Source organism: Filicampus tigris, chromosome 12, assembly GCF_054856515.1.
Source record: "Filicampus tigris isolate MCC_2025a chromosome 12, RoL_Ftig_1.0, whole genome shotgun sequence".
In the NCBI taxonomy this organism is placed as follows: Eukaryota; Metazoa; Chordata; class Actinopteri; order Syngnathiformes; family Syngnathidae; genus Filicampus; species Filicampus tigris.
The window spans coordinates 24,331,501-24,354,027 of NC_141228.1; the positions used below are offsets into that span (position 1 = coordinate 24,331,501).

A 22,527-nucleotide genomic window follows, 5' to 3' on the forward strand; every position below is an offset into this window, starting at 1 on the left:
GGCTCATTCATCCCGGCGCTGAAAGAAACACGTCACCACTCAAAGCGACGAATTCAACAATCGGTCTGCATGTGAGCAGATTCCGACTCATTATAAAACACGCAAACGTCGCGCGAGGCGCAAAATATGTGTGTGTCGTGGTCGTGGGACGTTTTCAAGTGAGTCAAGTGGCTTGGCGTGTCGGCAGGCGCCCCCCCCCCCCCCCCCCCCCCCCCCCCCCCGGTGAGAAAAAGCCTGGCGTGTCCTTGTTTGCAACTTCAAACAGTGGTGTCGTCACCGGTCTACACTACGTGCAAGGACGGAGTGTTCCAAAATCAATATTGACGCGATTGTTGTATTCAAATGAGCCGCCGGGCCGAGCGTCGGCGGGCCAATCAGAGCGCAGCCTATCACTACACCTTCTTTTCCGAAATCATTCATAACGCCGATGCGTCAAACGCACACAGCCGCCAGCCGCCTATAAATAGGGGAGCCTGCATGCGCGCAAGGCACACTTGCACATTTGGCCCAAATCAAAGCAAAGCAAACACTCGACTGGGCGAGACCCCGCGGCCGAACCGTCGGACTTTTCAATCTTCCTGCGCACTCTCATCTCATCTCATCTCGCTGCAATTGTGTCCTCGAGCGCGAATTAGATATTGGAATATCTGAAAGATGCTTGGGGCTGGATTTGTTCACGTCAAACACGTCGTGGTGGCGGCGGCGGTGTGCTCCGTGCTGGCAACGACGACGGGGACGCTGGGGTCCCCGCTGGTGGCGCCGGAGCCGATCCGATGCTCGCCGTGCACTCCGGAGAGGCTGAGCCAGTGTCCGCCGGTGGAGCCCGGGTGCGCCGAGGTGCTGCGGGAGCCCGGCTGCGGATGCTGTCCCGCCTGCGCCCTGGCGGCAGACGACCTGTGCGGCCTCTACACGGCGCCGTGCGGCTCCGGACTGAGGTGCAGCCCGAAAGCCGGCGACCCCCGACCGCTGCACTCTCTCACCCGGGGGCAAGCCGTGTGCACGCAGAGCTCCGAGGCCAAACCGACGGCGGAGCCTCGCACGCAAGGTAGGCCCTTTTTCTTTTCCACGCCCGCCGCCTCTTGCTCTTCCCTCGAGCCGCATGATGAGCGCAATCGAAAGAAAGAAAGAAAGAAAGAAAGAAAAAAGAAAGAAAGAAAGAAAAAAGAAAGAGAGAAAAAAGAAAGAATTCAGATTAAGAAAGAAAGAAAGAAAGAAAGAAAGAAAGACAGAAAGAAAGAAAGAAAGAAAGAAAGAAAGAAAGAAAGAAAGAAAGAAAGAAAGACAGAAAGAAAAAGAATTGCCGGCGTTCATGCGATGCATCCCGCCTGACGCCAATTCAACGTCCTTCTTCCAGATCAGGGCGAGCAAGAGGCGGAGATGGAAAATGCGGCCGTGGTCCCCGGCTTCGGTTTCTACCTCCCCGGCCAGAGTAAGCCGTCCGACCCGAGGACGGCCGCCGACGCTCAGGAGAGCATGAAAGCCAAACTGGTCGCCGTCCGCAAGAAATTAGTCGAGCAGGTGAGCACCTATCGGCTGACGCAAAACCGCGCTTAATGCATCGATTGGAATGAAAGTACTGCACTGCATGTTGCTCAAAGTTTGACAAGAGATGTGGTACGAGCACTTCGGTGCCACTAGGGGGAGCCCGCAGACTATTTGCTTTGCGCCAATGTGACGAGGCCTGGCTTGAACCAACCCTTTGCTCGCCTGCTTGCTCCGTCCGCACAGGGGCCTTGTCACGTCGAGCTGCAAAGAGCCTTGGAGAAGATCGCCAAATCCCAACAGAAACTAGGCGACAAACTGACCAGATTCTACCTCCCCAACTGTGACAAGCATGGGCTTTACAAACCCAAGCAGGTCGGTACCAGCGCGTGCGTGCCAGTGAGTGACAGACAAGTTGAGGTCTGAGGACCACAACATCACCCTGCATAGGTTTTCCATCCTTGACTTGATCGCATTTGTGGATTGAGTCAGTCAATTACATTTGTGGTGCGGCCGGAGGTTTCAGTGGTACAACGCGCGTATACGGAGAGCTTTTTCCGTCTATATGACAGCTTACCTGGCTAAAATATTGCAAAGCCTTGTCACTATGAGGCAGTGCAGGTGTACGCCATTGCAAAATACAAGCACGCAGCGATGACGTGCAGTGCTTGTTAAATCAAAGAAAGATTGTCCATTGTGTGACAAGTTTTTTTGCTCCGACCAGAATAAGTCGTGTCCAAAATGTGTCAAACTGTGAGAGGGTGCACGCGGTCCGCGCTGTAGGCGCAGTACACGGTTATATGCCCGGCATTTCTCACGGAATGTCGCTTGAAATGATTGTAAAAGTAAATGTGAAAAATTGCTGTGGGTCGGCAGTGCGAATCATCCCTGGATGGCCAAAGGGGCCGATGCTGGTGCGTCAACTCGTGGAACGGCAAGAAGATTGCGGGCGCCGGCGATCTGCCGGCGGATGCCGAGTGCTCCTAAAGGACAAGCGTGTCTCCCAAAGAAGAAAGAAGAAGCAAGCGAGCGAGCAAGCGAGCAAGCGAGCGAGCAAGCAAGCAAGCAAGCAAGCAAGCAAGCAAGAAAGCAAGCAAGCAAGCAAGCAAGCAAGCCACTGCTGTTCCAATTTGATCGCCGTTTATTTATTGAGCCGGTCCTCGGCGGTGTTTCAATCAGGTACACTGTCGTCATGGGACTGCCGTCACCTGGTTCCCTCGCCGACGTCTGTCCCAAAGACAAGAGGACAAACGACCATTTGGGCTTTTCTGAATGGACATGTGATGATTGAGACATTTACTTTTCACTATTTATTTCAATTGGGTTGAATCTGTGTTGTTGTTGTGTAATTATTATTATTATTATTGGTATTTATAACGTTTTTTTGTGTTACCGTTGTCTTTTTTTGCTATTTCTATGGCTGTTTAATGTGTGTATATTTATCTTGGCCCTGACTAACTCCATTGCAGAGTTGAGCTCGTCGTATCTTGTAAGTTGTCCGGAGGTTTGCTTTGTGACAAACCAAGCAAGAATGAAAGCACTGAGTGTCCAAATGTCTGTCGTCGTCGTTGTTGATATACTGTATCTTTGTTTTTGTTTTTTTACTGTTACGTTGCCGCCAATTCCATGTGTTCCGTTGCCTGATGCGAAGCACCGTCAGCTCTTTGGAGTGACTGCAGTTTTGTCTCGGAAAACATTTGCCATGGTTCCGTGTGGTGCCGCTAGTCTGACTTGTGGCTTCCAGCCATGCACCTCCACTCAGACGGCTATTTCAACTCTGACCTACCTCCAGTATTGACGTGTCCTCTCTCAATTGTCTCGATGTGTCCGTCACCGATGCTTGTCTGTTGCCTGTTGCCGCTCTCTCGGGTTCAGAACACACGAGCGCGTGGAAGGAGTCCCGCCGTTTCGCCGCCACGTGGTTCACGAGTGGCGCCTCTGTTCTGATCGACATGCTGCTGTTGGAGAGTTTTGTTTCTATCGATTCCAAAGAGACTAACTGCCCGCTCACTTTTCTAACTCAGATGTAAGAAAAAAAAGGTGATATATTTAATAAAAACATGACTTAACCACACTTTCTCTCAGGGGTGTATTTGTGTGTCGTGTTCTCGGGGAGGCCTGGCGGGCGGGGGGGAGGTTCAGTAATCGCAAGCGGGGTCATCATCTCACTTGAGACAGTTTGGCCGAGGACATTGGGCGGCGGGGCGCTACCTTTTGACCTGCTCTGTTTGCCCTGGTCGGGCACAGGAATTTGCTTCAACCTCTGGTGCCCGCTGCCAGCCCGCCTGGCACCAGAGGATTTATTTTTATTCTTTACAAATTGTACCCTTGCGTTATCCTTATTGACACATTCCGAGACTGAGAGGTGCCTGATTGCATTCGCAGAAAACAGCAGCAGATTTGTTCCTTGGAATTGAACTGATGGCAGAGCAAACCTGTTCCTGCCCGGCGCTCAACAACTCAGTGGAGAAATAACCAAACAAAATTACAAAGGCCATCTTAACATGTGTTCACTTTTTATTTAAAAAAAAAAAAAAGACATTAAATACAAAGGATATTTCAAAGCAAACCAGTTCCGTTTCTTGGATAATGTCATACCTGTGAGGTTTCAGCTTTATGAGCAAGAAATGCTTGAACCCCAAAAATAAAACTTGAACCCGAGCAAGAAATGCTTGAACCCCAAAAATAAAACTTGAACCCGACATTGAAAGGGTGCGCAGAGAAATCCTTAACGTGGCCAGCAGGCGAAAAGGTCCAAATAGCAACGTGAGTTTGGAGAAGCCTGAAGCTGGCCCTGCGGCAAGATAGCGGCACGGGCACACGCGGCTTTCTGAGAAAGTCGCCCGACTTAAAAGCAGGCGAGAAAACCAGCGACAGAAGACAAGAAATTGGATCTTACAAGTACAACATGAAGTAGTGATTATATTCCCCAAAATACAATGAGCGTTTTCGAGTTTGCAGCGCAGTCGGTGAGTCACCGACATATTCGCCAGAAACCTAGTTTGAATCAGCGTACAATTCTTTTCTCGATAAATAGTTTGTCTTTTTCCGGACTGGACATGAAGTGGCCGGGCAAGCAAACCGTGAGCTGTGTATATAAAAGGACAAACTTGCAAACGTTGGGAGCAAATAGTTTCAAGACGTTGATTCCTTTTCGTCCCCTCGCATCAAGTCTTTGTTTGGACGGGACGCCCACGTAGCGGCGGCACGAAAGCGTGCAGCCGAAACGCCGCTAGCCGGCCTGCTACTAGCTAACGTTCTTTACCGGCCGGCGCCCCGTCCACGTTTCAAATCCAAGTACGCGGGACGTGGCATGGGATCATACAAGCGTTGACCAAAGAAACCCAAAAAGCAACAGTCCAAATGGAATTAGTAGCATTGCGTGGAATCGCTCTGAGGGGCCTGCGCGATGTTCACTGTCACAAGTCCTGGTGCGGCTCCCATTCCTTCCCCCTCCTACTTTATCCCCCCTCCTCGCCCAGGGTTAGTTCTTACAGGACAGTATATCGCACTCATTTAACTGACATTACCTGGAAGGAAAAGCTGGCGGATGCAAATAGGCCCAATGAAATCTCTTTTGCACAGGTGCAGCTAAAGTGCTTTAAGTGCTTGTGCTTGTAGCATAGGGGCAGCTGGCACCAGTGACGGGCCACCGCAGTTAAGCAAGCCTCCGCCAGCTTACAATCGTCACTGACAGGAAGAGAAGACGGCCGCAGCGCTCCAGTCCAGGACCCCCCCCCCCCCAAAAAAAGACCCATGTACTGTGTGCGCAACAGACATGGCAAAAGGGCGCAGGGAACAGGATGAGGCACAGATACTAAGCCCGTGCGGACGAGGACGAGAAGCGGGATGAGGACGGAAAGACTTGTGAGCTTGGACGGACAAGTGGGAAGGATCACGGATGGACAGCAACAGACAAGAGGAGGGCACACTCATCGCTTCAACACCATTGTGACACCGTTTTCAAAAGGCGCTGTGTGCATGATCACTTTGACAGTCGCTATAATTTGTGATCATTGAACTGTACGAGCTGTGATGTAGACCTAAGCACACTGTGCATTCTCCCAACCCTAACCCTAGCCTTCGCCCTTGCCCTCGCCTTCGCCCTCGCCCTCGCCCTCGCCCTCGCCCTAAACCTCCTTTTTCTGGTGCCACTCATGCTGATAACACTTTGTTGTAGTCCAATCATGACCTCGTAGATGTGAATGGCTCATGCATGTCCTGTAATTCAATGAAAAAGTACATAAAGCTGAGGTTGTGCCTTTGACACTGGAGCGATGGATTCACTTTGGAGCGAAGGCATGTGGAGGTCAGCTTTAAGGCACTGGAACTGCACGGCTCGCTTTCCTATGAAGAGGGACGAGCTAGACGCAGTGATGAAGGCTCTTAGTCGGCAACGTGCTAAATATCAAGACAATGCCCTGCCGTGCCGTGCCGTGCCGTGCCGCGCCGTGCCGTGCCATCATCCTTCTCTTGGAAAAGGACCCCGAGACAGCTTTTGTTGTTTGTTTGTTTGTTTGTTTGTTTGTTTGTTTGTTTGGCGAAAGGTACCGGGCCTGGACTTGGGCTCTCTTAGCTTAGTGATGTACTGCTGAGTGTTTACACAAACCCTTTTGGGGAAAACAAACTCCTCCACTTCTTGCACAAACATACAGCTGTGCACACATACACGTCATGCAAGCGCTCACACTTCAAGACAAGCACTGGCACACTCGCGGTGGCACACACAGACACACATTGTTAGGGAGGCGCTGCATTTTTGGGGTCACAGTCACAAAGAAGGTCTTTTTAAAAGAGAAGTGGAAAAATCCCTCATTTCTCTCTCTCAATAGCAAAATACTGTAGTGCAGATGAGGAATATCTTTCCATTCCAAGTTTTCTTAGCTTATAACTTGGTCATTTTCTAGACAACAAACAGAGGAACCCACAGTGCACAACGGGTAGCTGTGATGGCCGGGCAGCTCAGCCAGTTGCTCCGCCCCTTCCGCCTTTTTCTCTTTCTTTCTTTCTTTCTTTCTTTCTTTCTTTCTTTCTTTCTTTCTTTCTTTCTTTCTTTATTTCTTTCTTTCTGTCTTTCTTTCTTTCTGTCTGTCTTTCTTTCTTTCTTTCTTTCTTTCTTCCTTCTTCCCGTCCACCCTCCCATCCGGTCAGTCGTGTCCCCTCATTGGCTCTCACGGTTGTGACACTGCTTCTCATCGCGAGGTCTGCCATCATAGCCAGGCAGAGGCTGTCCGTATTTGTCCACACACCAGCAGTATCCCCGCCTTCTGCCTTTGGACGGACGGCACTGCAAAGAGAGGTGGTCAAAGTTCAGTCTTGGTCATGTCATAGATGAGGGCAGGAAAGCCTTCAGCGAGACATACTGCAGGTGGCTACCTCACTTTGCCAGTCACGCGCACGCCTTCCATATTCCTCAACGTGCCCCGACTTCCATCGTCAGCCAAGAGAAAGGAAGCATTTGCGGGAATAGTTTGAAAACAGATTACGGTTCCCATAGTGAAGACTAATCCGGGTAGGTGGGTGCGTTGAATCAAATAACAATTGCTCTACACCTGGATGGCCCAAGCACGCAGGCTGCGCTGCGCTGCGGTCGAGGCCCAACAAGACGCAGGTCCTTGTTGGCCTCCCCCAAAATGTCAGAGGCATGCAATTGTTGGCTGCCTGGCGACGATTCAGGGGGACCAATGGATGTTGCCTAAGCCCTGACTGATTCATGGCTTGACCCGGCGCTAAGACCCAAGACTATTGCCCAAATAGAGCTAGTCAATTCTACAAACAGATTTAGCTGTTGGAAAGTGAAAGACGATACTGTCTGTGTATAAAGATCCTCGTGGCGGTATCCAACTGGGGCCTTTACCAACATGTGCAACATGCAAATCTCTTTCCATATTTTGGAAGTTGAGGGCTAGGAATGGGAAACAGTGAGGGAGAAAGAGTGAAAAAGTGTGAAGGTAAACACGGCGTTACTAAAATATTTGCCAAGGCCAGTTGGAGGCTTGCAGGGAAACCAGTGATGCTATTCTGGGAGCCTGGCAGACACTCCAAATCATCTGGAAATGATTATGGCCTGAAAGTGCACGAGGGCGTGTGCATGCGCTCCCCTAAAAACATGTCAACAAACAACATGTTGTTGCACAAAAACTTGCAAGGACGCATGCGCCGCCCGATTGAACACAAATAGTTTGGCTGCCGTCATTTACGACAACCTTAGAATAAGGCTTGTTCTTTTGGGGGGGGATATTTGTCCTCAAGTCTTATCTTCACCGTAAGATGACCGTATTTCTCTGGCCCAGTCCAAATGCTGCCACACTCAAGAAAGTGCTCACTAAGCGACGGGGTCTCCCAAAAGTCGATGGCCGCGCGGCGTCCCGCCGGGCCTCCTGCGACGTGCCTCGTTTGGATGCAATGCAATGAACGCAAACGCACGTGCAGTATGTCTTCTACTGTACCAAGTAGCAAGTGTACTTACTGTACTGCATGTGCACCTCAGCGGTACTATAAAATGGCCCACAGGGACCCCGGTTTTGTAGAGTGGCAACTTTACGAGCTCGACATGATGTACGCATGGAATTACACACTTATTTGGGCCTGGCTTTCCCTCCAGCTCACTCTAATCCTTGTGGCCAATTTCCGTCCTAAATGAGTGACAGCTGAGGCCCACCTGTTTATCTCGCCCTTTCACCAGTAAAAGATAGAAGCAATCGCTCAGGGGAGTCCTTATGGCATAAAAAGAGCGAAAGCAATGACTATCATGAAATAGGGCCAAGCGGGGGTGAGGGTGGTTGGCCGCCACCGTTCAGAAGTTGAGCGTCAGCAGACCAGGTGGTGTCCAGCTCCATCTTAGCGCGACCGCGTCACGCCGGGGTAGTAGCCTGGTGCAGGCGTCCTCAAAAGGAATATTGTCTCACTATCCAGACCTTTTGAGGATAAATGTGTACCCTACTGAAAAGACCCAAACAGTACGACTTGGTGGAAACAACAACAACAACAACAACAACAACAACAACAACAACAACAAGACGTTGGCAGCATCAACGGCCTCTGATGGAATCGCATCAGGAAACATGCGAGGAAAACGCCCCGCCGCAAATTAGCGGGGACTGCCGACAAGCTGCAGTGACATCTAGCAATCCGAACATGGACGTTTCCGCTGTGGCCAATGCGGACGCGGAGCACGATCTTTCCCGAGACGCAGGCAGCCCCACCCACTTGGCCAAGCAGCAACTAGTGCAGCAGTCTGGGCCCCGCATGCCCCGCTCTGCGACTTAGGCTAACATGGTTGACTTTGGATTGGTTTGGTTTGGCTTTGCTTTGGGTGAACCCGGTATCCGCATAGCTTGACCTCTTCTTCTTTTCTCTCTTTTCCACTTCTTGATCCCCAAACACCGCCCCCTCCCTCTATAACACCACCAGGTGCCCTCAAGTCCGTAGCCAGCTCCTATTTTAGACCCGAGAGGAGCTTAACATTGCGTTCCTCTGCCTTGCCGCGCAAGAGGAGGCGGCGGCGGAAGCATAGTACGCATGTGTGTGCGCTTCCTTCCCTCGGTTGCTTGGCTACCTTTGCATTTCCACTCAAGCTCTCTTTCATCTGTGAACTATTAGCGGTCATCTCCAGCAACCCTTTCGTGACCGCTTCAGTCAGCGACGGGCGCAAACCTACGTGTTAATACACGTAGCAGGAGAGACGGCAAGAAGAAAACTTGCTGGAATGAGTTCAAATGAAATGAATTCAAATGAAGTACTACCAGTGGTGCCGTGTTGAGCTTCCACATGATTTTGTCAGTGAGGCACTTGTTGCAGTGGAAAGATAGATTTCAGTGTGCATTTTTACACTTATCTCTCTCCACAGCTCGCCTTCAACGGCGGAACTGCAGTTTTCTCACTACCTGTTCAGCAGCGCCTCCGAATTTGTGTCCCTGTGAGTCAAATCTTCCAATACGGGTGTACGCGCTCCAGCTACGAGTGCCCTTTGCCAATATGGCCAATGAATCATATTTGAGCCATTTTCAGCGCTACGGGGGGCAGCTGCTGAAAGCTTCTCACAGCTAACAGGTCGGTGCGTAGAGGCTCACCTCACAGGCGGCTCTCGTCTCCCGCGCACGTTTGCCACTGTGACGTCATCCGAACGGTAAACGCACGACTTGCTCGTTAGTTTGACTCTACATTGGCGCTTGAGCAGTTATGGGCGGTGAGCACGTCCACCTCACGGTGGGATTGTTCTCAGCGTCCTTGTCTGGGTCCTACGGCTCCCTTACGTCGCCCGCATCTTTGCGTTGCAAACGCGTGCACCTTAGGCGAAATACGAGACTGGAAACCGTCCGCACGTGTTGGTGTGAGCGTGAAGGGCAGTGTGCCTCGGACAAAGTGCGGAGGTCAACGCGAAGCCGAGGACAGAGTGTGTTTGTCTTTGAAGACACAACACAGCGCTGGGTGTTTCAGCGTTGACACCCTTTTATTCTTGAGGGAAATCCTCCCACAACCTTTGTTTCAAGTTGGCTTCATGAAGGCCAAAGGAAGCCTGCTGAATGTTGAGCCGCTGAATGTTGAAATAAGGGAAGAACCCAATGGAAACGTGTGTCCGTCCAGTCTATTCTTAGACATGTCAGTATTGGCGGCTCCGCTCATGAATGTTCCATGATAGGCCAGCCTACAAACAGCCAACATGGCTCAGTGAGAGGGAACAAAGGCTCAATTAAAAATCCGGCCACGGAAGAGAGCATGTGAGAGAGTCGCAGTTAAGATAGCTGTGTGGCTCCCTAAAAGGTTGAGCAGTTATTATGAAGCCATTGCGGTTGCTGCATACATCCCCGGCAGTCACGCTCAATATGTCAGCCCCGACGGCACTCGGACGGAAGCGAGAAAATGGCTGCACGGGCACCTGGCTGCCATCCTCAAGCCGCCGCCGCCGCCGCCTCTTCCTCCTCCTCCTCCTCCTCCTCCTCCTCCTCCTCTTAACACACACACACAGCAACCGGCAAAGAGTACACAGAGAGCCGCAGAAGCCGCTGTCCCATTCACAGCTCACGGCCCTGCGCAGGCCCACTCCGGCCCAAACAAGGAAGGCAAAGCCAGGTGGGCGGAAGGGCTGCCCGAGCACAACCGTGGAACCGACTGACTCAAGCGAAAAGACTGCACGGAGCAGCACATCGGCGTGATGCTCGCGCCCTCAAATCAATACCGGAGAGAGCGAGCGCACTTGCGCAGGTCAGGCAGCAAGGGAGAACGTTGGAGCGAGATGGCTCTAATGAACGGCTCGGTCCAGGCTATGCACGGCCTCGACCGGGGTACTGAAGCAATTTGTTGGGCCGTAGCTAAAAATAGCTCCTTCTTTGGCCGAGGGAGACTAACGCAGCTCAGACGGCTCCCCGGGCGCTCCGCTCACCGGCAAGACACACACATTGACGATTCGTTCAAACGGCAAATTGAGCAAGTCGGACGCACGGCAGCCAAAATCTGACTTGAAACAAAAGCAAAGGCCGAGTCTGACTTTTTGCTTTTGGATTGCTGATTTAGGATTTGAAAACTGCTTTGCAATATGAAATCGGGTTGGGTTGGTTTCATCCAATGTGTCTTTGCAAGGCTGCTTTTGCGCAGGTGGGAGGGGCGGTTGACAGCCGTCGCCGAGGCAGTGGACAACACCGGTGAACATCGTTGGGGCTCGGGCAAAACTAACCCTAACAAAAAGAAAGTCAACTCCAGCAGTTGAGTGAAATCTATTTTTGTATTTAAAAAAAACTGCTTAAAAGTTTGAAACGTTTTGAGTTGAAGTTTCAATCAATCGTAGTGCGAGGGAGGTCAGGCCTTTTTTTTCTACTCAGCTTAGACTATTCCTAGAAACCTCCCCTCACAGCCCCCGCCCCCGCGCAATCTTCTTTTCACAGTTTTGTCACCCTAGACGGTTCACACGGTCTCCTTTTCAGCGTGTTTCCGGTCATAAATCCGCAGCACACCGTGAAGACGCTTTTCCCTGGGATGGCCTTAATAGCCCGCACCACAGCGCCCCTGGAAGTAAGTCAAGGGCGATAAGGCTTGGCACACCGCTACGCTCGCAGCGACTATCAACAGAGCTGACACATTCCTGCTGGATATTTGTTGACAGAATCGAGTCAAAGAACAGGGAAGACTCTTGTTTTACAAAGCAGATTGAAAGGACGCTTTCACTGGGGAAGTGCAACCTTCTACTAGGAGAGCGCGCTTTGATTGTGCTCGGCCTTGTTTTGATGGCTGAATCTTGCCACGGTGCCTCATTCTTTTTCAGACTGGGACGATGTTCAGAGAGACCACACTTCTCAAAAATTCTAGAAAAAATATTCGCACTTAGGCTTGACAACATTATTGCAAATCTTTGAAGCGGAAAATCGGTACGGTTTCAGAGAGAAAAGGACCACATCTATGGCAGTAATGGAACTTGTGGAAAAAATCGCAACCGGAACAGATAGAAAATAATTTACCGTTGGTGTTTTCATAGACCTAAAAAAAAAAGCTTTTGATACTACAGATCACGATATATGAATGGAATAACTGGAGAGCTATGCTATAGTAGGCCTTGCAAATAAATGGTTGAAAAGCTATCTCCCTTACAGGAATCAGTATGAACAGTTTAACAATTTAAAATCAAACAAATTGATGGTAACTCATGGGGTCCCACAAGGGTCTGTGCTTGGTCCTAAACTATTTATACTTTATATTAATGACATTTGCTGTGTTTATGAAAAAAAAATGGCTGTGTTTGCTGTGTTTAAAAAAAAAAGAAAAAGTTCTATTTGTTAATGATACAACTTTATACTGCTCTGGCGAAAACCTCGAGCGGCTTCTGAATACTGCGGAAAAAGAATTAGCGTATTTTCCGGACCGTAAGATGCTACTTTTTTCTCGGTTTTGAACGACGCAGCTTATATAAAGGTGTGGCTATTCTATTCTTAACAGGATGTGACCGCGGGTGGAGGAGTTCAAAAAGCGAGGGCGCTCCAAAGGCGCTTTAAAGACTGCATTGTTATTATTATTATTTTTTTTTCAAAATGGCACAGAATATCATTTCACAATAGTCCGTACGCCAAAAAAAAAAAAAGCCTGTGGCAAAGGTACTGTCGGGATTATTTCTTGTCTCGGTGATATTTTTGCCCTTTCCCTCGCGCGTTATGGGACACCACCATGCATGTTTGGGTACAAAATGCTGCAAATGCAAGCAAGCTCTTTTCTAAATGTAGACAAGTATTTCTTTTTGGCAAGAAGAAGTTGAGTTGCTATTTTGCATGATGCGCTTCAAAAGGGTCGTGAGTAGTTTTGACGTACTTTCTGGTGCGGTGGTTGACGTTTGAGGGCTACTTGTATGGCGGTTAGGGATAGGGCCGGAAACTTGCCGGAACAGCTCATGAAGCTTCCGTGAAGAACCAATGAGTTCTATGGCGCGACGGAAAGATATTTTGCAATGAAGTCTGGCGGCATCGTAGAACGGATCGTTGGACTTTGAAGGTTGGATTCTGTCAATGCAGATGTAGGCGGGCACTGATAAGTTGTGTTGAAAGCAGCAGCGCGGGGGCCAACGGCGCCATTTGTGTCTCAGAGCGGCCTCCGCCAACATGTTTGAGCGCCCTTGTTTCCCGGCCACGAGCTTACAAACGGGTTGACTTTGGGTGGCCCGAGCCTCCGCCACAGACCAGCAAAACTCCAGCGGCATTTGTTCTTCGCCTCACCAAGAGAAGGCCACACCTCCTAGTCCAAAAGGACAAGCGCCATCCACCCACTGCCCCGCCGCCGCCTCGACCATGCCACCCACGCTCGCGAACCGCACTCTTCCATGCCTACCCCCCACGTTCTCCCGCACCACACACCTGACCGACCTCATTTCCTGCGAGCCGTGAGTCGCGAGACGCTGCGCTGACCGCAGTAATACATGGTTGTGGTCCTTTGCGTCATGTCGTGTTGATGTGGCTGCCAAGGCAACCGGAGCAGAAAAAAAAAAAAAAACGGGCCGATTGTGCATGTGTGGCTGGCTGGGGTCAATTAGTGAGGATTCCATAGAAGTGTTCGGGCATGCGGCGGCTCCATGTGTGTGTTTTGGAGAAGGGGGGGAGGGGCAATGCTCGTCACCTGTCTTTTCTTATAGAAGCCTCTTCTGTCACAGTTGGGTATGCGGAAGCCTCTCGGGTTGAGCACGTTGCTGATTTTGAGACTATTTAGGGTGCTTTCCATCTCCCGACGACACGGGCCCTGTCCAGACATGACAAATGCGTCCCGCTCACATCACTAGTGAGCACACATCATCAACATTGTACAACCGCATGATCGGCATTTCTCAGTGCCCATCCAAAATATCTTTTTTTCTTTTGAATACTTGACGACATTTCAGCAGGTAGTTCCTCGTCCTCGACTGCAAGTTGATTCATGATTCGCGCTCATGAACGAGGGCTTAACTTGAAGGCGCACAAATTGCGCTGTCGAGAAATGACATGACGAACGACTTGCCTTTGTATCCCGAGTGCACATTTGGAGGAAGTGCACATCTCGGATCAATTAGTGGGACCCAGCGATCAAAGCAAACGCGGCGAAACGACATTTAGCTGTTATGCCGCACGCAAATGGAGTGAACAGCCACGAGAAGGCTCGTCAGCCCTCATTGGAAATGCTTTCAAATGCAAGTTGAAAACAGTACTCTCTTCCCATACCTAAAATCATCTTGTCCTTCTTGCGCTGTCCACTCTTTTCGTAGGTTGACCAAGCTGCTTTTCATTCCTTTCTTTTCTTGGAAATGTCTTCAACTCTTTGTGCAAATGCTTGAAACGTTGCACTTTTAATTCTGCGAAGCATGTTGAGCGACCCCGTGCATGAAACGCGCAATGTAAATAAAGCGGCCTCGCCTCGCCTCGCCTCGCCTCGCCTCGCCTCGCCTCGCCTCGCCTCGCCTCGCCTCGCCTCGCCTCGCCTGCACTTTGGCAGAAGGCCACGTGGCGACGCAAACGGCGCGGGTATAAAAAGCGCAAGTGGTACAAAGCACATCACGGCATGCCCTTCGAACCTGATGCGGAAATAACGTGGGAGTTGGATGCTGCCCAGTTTGATGAGTTTTCAGACACGTGGCGCTGGAGATTTCATGTGTCATGAAAGCGCATTGTCCAATGAGAACATGAAAATGAAAGCCAGCAACAAAAATTTGTGAAGCGCTACTTCACCAGCTCAAAGAAAACAATAAGATTGCAAGTGCATTTTCAAGGCCAAGATGCCTTTTTTTGGGGGGGTTGACTTACATACTCAGTCTCCCTTTTGTTCTCCAGGGAGAAGTTGTGCATCTCCACGTTGGCTCCCTCTGACAGCGACTCCAGCTTGTAGCTGTGCGTCTTCCTGTTCTGCTCTTTCTTGATCAGCTTGCTGTGGAACGGAGGCCTGCTGTCCATCGCGCCTCCACCCTGCCCCCCGCCGACGGTCGCCAAAGCCGGCAGCACGCCGATTGTCGCCGTCTCGTTGGCCAGGCCTTCCTCCACCTGATTTCGCCCCCGGTCTGCATGAGGAAAACGGGCAAACATTTCATCAACTAGCGCAGATTGGGATTTGATTGCACGCGAAACGCTGCTTTTATCCAACGAGCTCGAATCTCTCCCTCTTAGTCCGACCGGACGCTTTGTGCTCCCGGAAGGAGGACAGAAGACAGCAAGACAGGGTTCCACTCCTGCGGTCTCCAATGAGCGCCAAGCCCACACGAAGTGCGCCGGCACAAGGACAGCAAAACCGGCCCCTTTGGTCCTTTACACGCTACATGGCTAAAACGCTTGACTGCACGAAATGTAAGCTGGAGTTTCAGTGAGTTTGTTTGGTTTTTTTCAACGCATTTTTGTTTTTATTTGATCTCGTCAACAAAATGTTTTATTTCAGATTGACTTTTTCCATTAGTTTAGCACCTTTTTGAAGCCCGGCTTCATCAATGAGCCGATGAATAGTAACGACGAGCTAACATTTACTAGGTTAAATTGACTCCAGTAACGATAAGTTGTACTATTCAGAGTAGTTTGAAAGCAACATACTTTTGACTTTGACTTGAGTATTTCGTCGGGAAGAAATGCCCTTTGTTACAATGAGCGACATTTTCACCGGCTTGCAAGATCGATTTTGGTTTGTCCGAGAGCCTTGTGTCACATGACTCTGTTTCCCAAAGTCAGCGTAACTACGGCTGACATTTGACTGCATTTGAGCAATCAAAGCGAGCCGGGCTTTCATTTGCCCGCCCGATTTGCCTCTGCCAAGTGCCCTTATCAGTCGGGTGTGCGTGTCCGTGCCCACTTCAACCATTTCCGTTCAAACTCCCATCGTAGTCGCATGTACGGTCGTGGCCGTGCAGACGGAAAAATGAAAACATTCGCTTTGCCTATCAAACCTGAGTCTGATTCTTGTGATGAAGATGACGGCTGCTTTTGAAATGCTCTTTGCTGTGTGCCATCCATCCTATCTTTTCCTGCTGGTAGTCTGGGTGTGTGTGTGTTACGGGTTGTGCGCGAATGCGCACGCACTCACGCACTCACGTCTACACTTACACCCACACACGCGCCCACATTTGTTGAGGGCGTCACAAAGGTCAAGTTATTAACAAGTTAGCCTGTACCCTGCGACCAGAGCACGCATATCATTTTGGACTGGGCTGGCGGGACGGATCCAGTGTGACTCAAATGGCAAAAAGTACCGACAAGTCCTTTTTATTGGTTAAAGCACCAGCTGACGTCACAGGTTGGGCGGGCACTTTACAAAATGGAGCAAGTCTCAAAGCACCCTTGAAAGAAAACCAAGTGGCGGCCATCCCAGCCGTGGACGCGAGGAACAAGCGTCTCTCATGACGAAAGCTCAAACAGAAGGAAGAGTGCGAGACAGCTTTGCGCCGTCTCGACTTTTTGGGGTGAGGCGGAGGGGCACAAAGGAGAACAAAGAGCGCCAGATGAGAAAAGAACGCGCATATCAATCATTGTATTGACTAGAACAATGTTATTGTGCTTAGCGGTACTGGAGGAGGTACTGCTTGAACACGACCACTAATAAGAAGCTAATAATAGCCATTGATTACTGCTCCAATGAGTGTAACAGGTGCACATTGGAATGCAGGCATGAGCAACTGCAATGCTGGTGGGGGCCACAATTTGTCACGGGGTGGCCGCGTAAGCACTTTCGGAAGCAGAAGTCCTATTTGAAATATGGACAAAAGATGTGCGACAATGCGCTCTTGCTATACTTGATTTTTCACAATACCTTTCTCGGTGCATGACTAAAAGGTCCGGTATTCGACAACAACGGATTTGGAACAAATCGGTGACAGAAAACCTTAAGTGCAAGAACTCGGTTGGGCTCATTTTTCACAAAATCAACTCGCTGAGAATTGCGAGTGAGGTACTCTTTTGTCCCGATTGTCATTCCAAACCCAGCCCAAAATCTTGGGCCGACTCACGTTGCAGTATAGGGCAGTCAAAGGCCCGGTGTGAGCGCAACAACGACATGGCTGCCATCTAGCGGCGGTTGACAATATTACAACATAAAACGATACAGTGGAACCCCAGGAACGAGCCGGCCAGCGAATCGCAAAAATCCGCCTGATACTGACAGCCAAATGGAAAAAAGAAATACATTCGCAAACATTGTAAAACCCGAACGTTTCAACAACGGCAAAAAACGCTCCATCGTCATCCTTTATTCATTTTGCAGGAAAAACAGAGGTTTGCTTTAGCCACCTCGCGGGGCGGCCGTTTTGTCACTTCTGTCGTCCGAAAAGGACATCGCAGTTGCTCGGGGCTCAGCTAACGACCGCTCACAGCTCACCTGTTTTCTGAAGCTGAGCCATGATTGGCCGTTCGAGCCCTGAGCATCGGTGATGTCATTTTCATTGGACAGAAGTGACAAAAGGGCTAAAAGGGGCCGATTTTGCTGCAACCTTAATCAGAATGCCGCGTCTCAACGAGCGGGCCTGCACAGATGCTATTCTTGGGCAAAAATAGGTTTGGGTTGACTTCCTCTTTCAGGGATGATCTGGGACATGCGTGAGCCTGCCCTGGCTTCAAGAGCATATGCAGAAAATACAGCTCTCTCAGTGAGGAGAGTCAAACAGGACCCGTGCTTTTGTCTACTCGTACGTCATTCGGAAATCCATCTCATTCCTGGCCAATGTTGTCAGAAAAAGAATGCTCTTTGCACTGTACACAGCGAGGCATTTTCGGCCCTGCGCTCAACTACACCGCGTTCCATCGCAGTAGTCGAGGAGTTTGAACCCACAAGGGCACATTCACCGGATGGAAAGTCCAAAGCCTTAACCTCTGGCTCCTCGTTCATAGCAATGGACGAGCGGGACCGTTTGCAGAACTCTAGCAAAGTGCTCTCCCTCTGGAAACGCACCAGAACCGCTGCACAATTGTTACAAGGCCTAGTAGTCTTTGTGTCATGCCGCTTCCTGACAAGTCGACTAATGAAACAACGTCTCCTCCTCAGTGTGCCGTGGAACGTTTGGAGGCAGAAATGAAGACAAAGACCAAATTGGAATGCTTTGCATCCACGGCATCACCGGCTCCGTTTCCCAAGACATGTAGGCGCACGTGCGCTCCACGTCAAAAGTTGCGCATCTTCATTGTCGTGCACGTTGACCGCATTTGGGAATTGAGGTTGCGGCGCAATCTTGGCGGATTTGGTGGAGGCGCAGGCGGGCAGATTCTGAGCAAATCTGACGGAGATCCAAATGAATTCATGAAAGACATTATTAGCGAAGTGCATGCGGTGTCGCTCAATTTTACATTGCAGTAGAGCTCCGCAATCTCCCAGACTGCCCAGAACGAAGAAAAGCAACGTGAGGTGCCAACATGTCACGTCTCAAAGGACAGAGGAATCTTCGTCCAAATAGTTCCGATGTGCAAAACCTTACTGAACGAAATGCGAAGGTAAGTTTTGCTTTGACCTTAATTCTAAAGCAAAGGCATTGGAGGCGCGGCCATCTGCTTATGGGTCATGGCCACGTTGTAAACAGCCCAAAGTGAGGTTAGGTCAGGGGGGCAGAAGGACTTGAATGGAAAACGGTGGGCTGCGCTTCCCGTTTGACAAAGAAGGCGCTGGTCGTTGCCCTCCTTGTCGTGCGCAGCGCGGGAGGTGGAGCGCATCTTGCATGCAGGCCTGCAAAGCACGCCATGCACACTTGACTCATGTTGTCCCAAAGCGTTGCACGCCAAAACGAAGCCAGTATACGAATGTCAGTACACACTGCGTGCTCCACGCGTGCACTCGTGCGTTTGCGTTGCTGACAATTTGGCTGCTGCCGCGCGGGTGACAGATTTGCTGCGGCCATAGCGGAGAAGAAAAGCACACGCACAGAGATGTGCATTCCTGACGTCGACAGTGCCTAAACACACAAGTGTGTGTGTTCGCACACCGGCGGCATGTGTGCCATCGCCGCCGTCTTCGTTCACACCAGAGGAGCAATATTGCATGGCGCAAGACGGGCTTTGGGGAAAGTGCCATGATTTCAGCCACAGCCATACCAACCGGCAGGCGACTGTTTGCAGGTGCTGGCAATAGCACGAGCTTGGCTCAAATGCATGTCCAAATACATGTAGCTTGCATGTAGCATGTAGCATGTAGCACGTAGCATGTTGCATGTCGCAAGCCAAAGATAAGAGGCCACTTATTATTTCAATGGTCAACATGGGACGTGCTCGGGCTCATTGCGCGTTGCGCGCAACTTTCGGCCGGGGTGTGCAATTTGTTGAACTGCTTCCCGCCAACGTCAAACATGCATGCCCTCTTAACCTAGAAAGTATGCTGGACTGGAGGTAAGGTGCAAAGCAAACCATGAGGAAATTGTGCCGCGTCTCCAGCTGTCGCCGGCCAGGAAGCCGCCAATCACAGCTTGCGCATGACAAGCATTCGAAACAAAACAAATGACTGCATACAAACGATTGGCCAAGCGCACCGTGCGTCCCGTCCCGTCCCGTCCCGTCCCGTCCCGTCCCGCCCCGTCCCGTCCCGTCCCGTCCCGTCCCGTCCCTTACCTTGTTTTTGCGCGGTGGCGAGTTTTTTGGGCGGCGCGCCGGCGCACACTCCGCGTCCCTCCAGCAGAGCTTGCAGGGGTCGGCTCTCCCCCGGCCGTTGCTGGCAGGTCAAAGCCGAGCCGCAGCGCGCCGTGTACACTCCGCACGGCTGTCCCGGGCCGAGGGCGCACGTCAGGCAGCAGCCGCAGCCGGGCTCGCGCAAGCGCTCGGCGCAGTCCTCGGGCAGGGGCTTGCACTGCAGGAGCGCCGCGGCGTCGCACGGCTCGCAGCGGACCACCGGCCCCGCGGCGGCGGCGGCGGCGGCGGCGGCTCGCGCCAGCGCGGCCAGCGTGGTGGCCGCGAGGCAGAGCAGGCAGAGCGCGGGCATGGCGCAGCCGATGGCGGTGGTCACAAGCGGACACAGTCGGAGGTGCGGGCTCTCGGTGACGCTGCGAGCCGGCTGGCCTTCTCCATCTGTATTTTCCTCCAGGCGAACCTCGCCTTTTATACGCGAGGGGAAAAGGCCAACAAGTCACTCCCTCCCCCGTATGAATAATGTAAACCGAGAGTCCGGACATGAGGGACCGCTCAGAAGACGGAGCCGCTCCAAGAGCTCTTTCCATCCTGACGATGGGCCGCCCGCACGCGCAACCTGCTCTGCTGCGCAGTCGGAGCAAATCCATTGCGCCTCATTTGCCTTTTGTCCAAAGTCAGCTGCGATGGGCTCGAGATCAACACAACAATACAGCGGTATCTGTTTGGTCTTGGTTTTTTTTTACACCTGTATTTCCTGCACCACGCTCCAAATCTGAAATCATCACGTCCTGTTGAAATGAATAGAAATGCCAGCCCTGTTTCTCCAGCCACGTCGAGCTTCACATCTTCTGTCACGTATTATCAAAAACACCTCAACCTACCCCCTGCATGCCTCACGTTCCTGCATTTGGGTCCACCGCGTCACTCCTCGACACGCTTCCCCAATCGTAACAAGATCATGCTTTCGTGTTTCCCATTGTGGCTCCTTCTGATGTGAGTGCCTTGGCCACCAGGGGCACTGTAACACACGAGGAAAGGTTGCGCAACTAAGTGACCAAAACGGCTCAAATGGTTGATCCGTAGAGCATGAAGAGTATATTGTTGTGTCTGCCTACATGTGTTGCTGCAAGGTTTGTGTTGCCATGCGCATTGCTTGAAGGGTGAACCGTAACCTCGAAGCGAGTCTCGTTCGTTCCCTCCGTAGCGTTTTGGATTGTGCCTTCACGTGTACTCGAGCCGGCTTTTGTGAACGATGCGCTTTGCTTAAGCACACAATGTGGAATTGTCTTTGTTTTCTACCTCAAGCGGCAATGGCAACCAACGGCTTGAAGGCAGCAAGCACTTGGCCGGGGCTAAGTCGAGGTAGCGCTGGAGACGGTATTTGACCACCAATTAGAGACTCGATGAAAGTGACTAGGGGAGCCAAAATCGCACTCAAGCCTCAGTGTGGAAAAGCTCGCTTTGAGGGTTTCCATCACATCACCTGCTGGTCTGCAGAGCAAGTGAGAGCAGAGCAAGTGAAAAACCATGGCAAAACAAAAGGAACAACGTTCAGGGCTAGCTGTGTTCTTCGTATTAGCAATCCTATTTTTTTACACGGCGTCTGAGTGTGTGTGTGTGTGTGTGTGGGGGTGTGTGTGCGCGCGTGCGTTTGCGCAAGCACATGCTCAGTGGTGCACGCAGCCAGAGAAGGATTGCCTTACTGTTCGGGGTTGTCCAACGCGCAGTGCGTACCTGACCCCGTTGTTCAAACGGCAGCGTTTTCTTCGGCCGGACTCGCTGAACCGCCACCCCGAGCGTTCGGACCCCCCGCGCCTCGGCTCCCCGCATGCCAGCGGACCCCACAAGATTTGCAGTTATTAGAAAGGCCACGTTCGGATTGTGCAGGCGCAGCACGTCAGACAGCGCCCCCCCCCCCCCCACCCCCACCCCCTTCGCCCGCCCCCCTCGTCCCCCCGGCATACCCGCCTGTCCTGCAATAACAAACGCCCGAGTTGGGTACACACTGAGAAAATAAAGCAATCAGTATCAGTCATTGTGTGATTTCCACCGCAGAAGCAGAAAAGGTGTTGAGACTGCATGATGAATAACAAGCAAAGTGTAAGGAAACACTCGCGGAATAGCAATAACATCTTTCGGGCTAAGATTACTTTTCTTATGACTTTACTCGCTGCAATTTTCTGTGTCTGTGATATTCAACTTCTGACCTTTCGGTTTGTTTATTGACAGCCGGTCCAGCCAAGGTTTCACTTACCTCGCCTTTCAACTAATTCAGCAAAAATGCCGGCCCCCTGGTGTGAGGAACGTTTATTTGGTCATGCAAGTGGCAGGGTTGAACTTGGTGCGCCATTTTGACTTCTCTCCGTCTTTGAAAGCAAAGACAAGGGACTCACGTGCGGAGCGGCGTGGCGCGTGGACAAAGTTCCCAACGTTGTGAAAGCGACCTGAAGGCACCATGCTGTTTGCGCAGCACGCGTGTGGCGCATGGGCTTCGGCCGTCCCGTAGCGTGCTTCACGATGCTTCCGTGATCGTGACAATACTCAAAGGCGCAAATTCTTCCCAATCTGCGAAGAAGGAGTTACATTAATAGAGTTCAATCGCAACCTTTTGGTTCTCATTCTAGGAGTTTCCGCCGTCCGTGCACGGCACCACACTGCCCCGAAGAGGCTAAAGCGCGCAGGGGCAGCCCGTCTTCGTTTTTTGGTCTTTTTTCCAACTGCCATTGTTTTGATTATGCTTATTTACCCTCTTGCTACTTTTCTCGTTCCGAGTAGTTGAGTTTGAGAAGTTGAATCAATACCAAGTTTTGAAGATGATTGTTTTTTCTGAGGGCGGCACGGTGGTCGACTGGTTAGCACGTCCGCCTCACAGTTCAGAGGTCGTGGGTTCGATCCCGGCTCCGGCCTCCCTGTGTGGAGTTTGCATGTTCTCCCCGTGCCTGCGTGGGTTTTCTCCGGGCACTCTGGTTTCCTCCCACATTCCAAAAACATGCATGGTAAGTTGATTGGATACTCTAAATTGCCCCTAGGT

The 22,527-nt window shown here is 51.2% G+C and overlaps 2 protein-coding genes across 3 annotated transcripts; one reads left to right on the top strand and one right to left on the bottom strand.

The window, feature by feature from the left end:
- Positions 1–435: 435 nt before the first annotated feature.
- igfbp1a (insulin-like growth factor binding protein 1a) lies at positions 436–3,556 on the top strand. Its single transcript, XM_086047907.1, has 4 exons — positions 436–1,045; positions 1,355–1,518; positions 1,729–1,857; positions 2,359–3,556. Exons 1-4 carry the CDS (start codon positions 655–657, stop codon positions 2,467–2,469), a joined length of 795 nt encoding a protein of 264 aa, XP_085904033.1. The 5' UTR covers positions 436–654; the 3' UTR covers positions 2,470–3,556.
- Positions 3,557–3,981: 425 nt separating this feature from the next.
- Positions 3,982–21,344, bottom strand: igfbp3 (insulin-like growth factor binding protein 3). Of its 2 annotated transcripts, XM_086048116.1 has the most exons (5): positions 21,200–21,344; positions 19,482–20,514; positions 14,727–14,977; positions 13,573–13,692; positions 3,982–6,769 (listed from the first exon to the last, which is right to left on the bottom strand). In XM_086048116.1, exons 2-5 carry the CDS (start codon positions 19,846–19,848, stop codon positions 6,644–6,646), a joined length of 864 nt encoding a protein of 287 aa, XP_085904242.1. In that variant the 5' UTR covers positions 19,849–20,514; positions 21,200–21,344; the 3' UTR covers positions 3,982–6,643. The 2 variants fall into 2 exon arrangements, with proteins under 2 accessions (XP_085904242.1, XP_085904243.1); XM_086048117.1 differs by lacking the exon at positions 13,573–13,692.
- Positions 21,345–22,527: the final 1,183 nt, after the last annotated feature.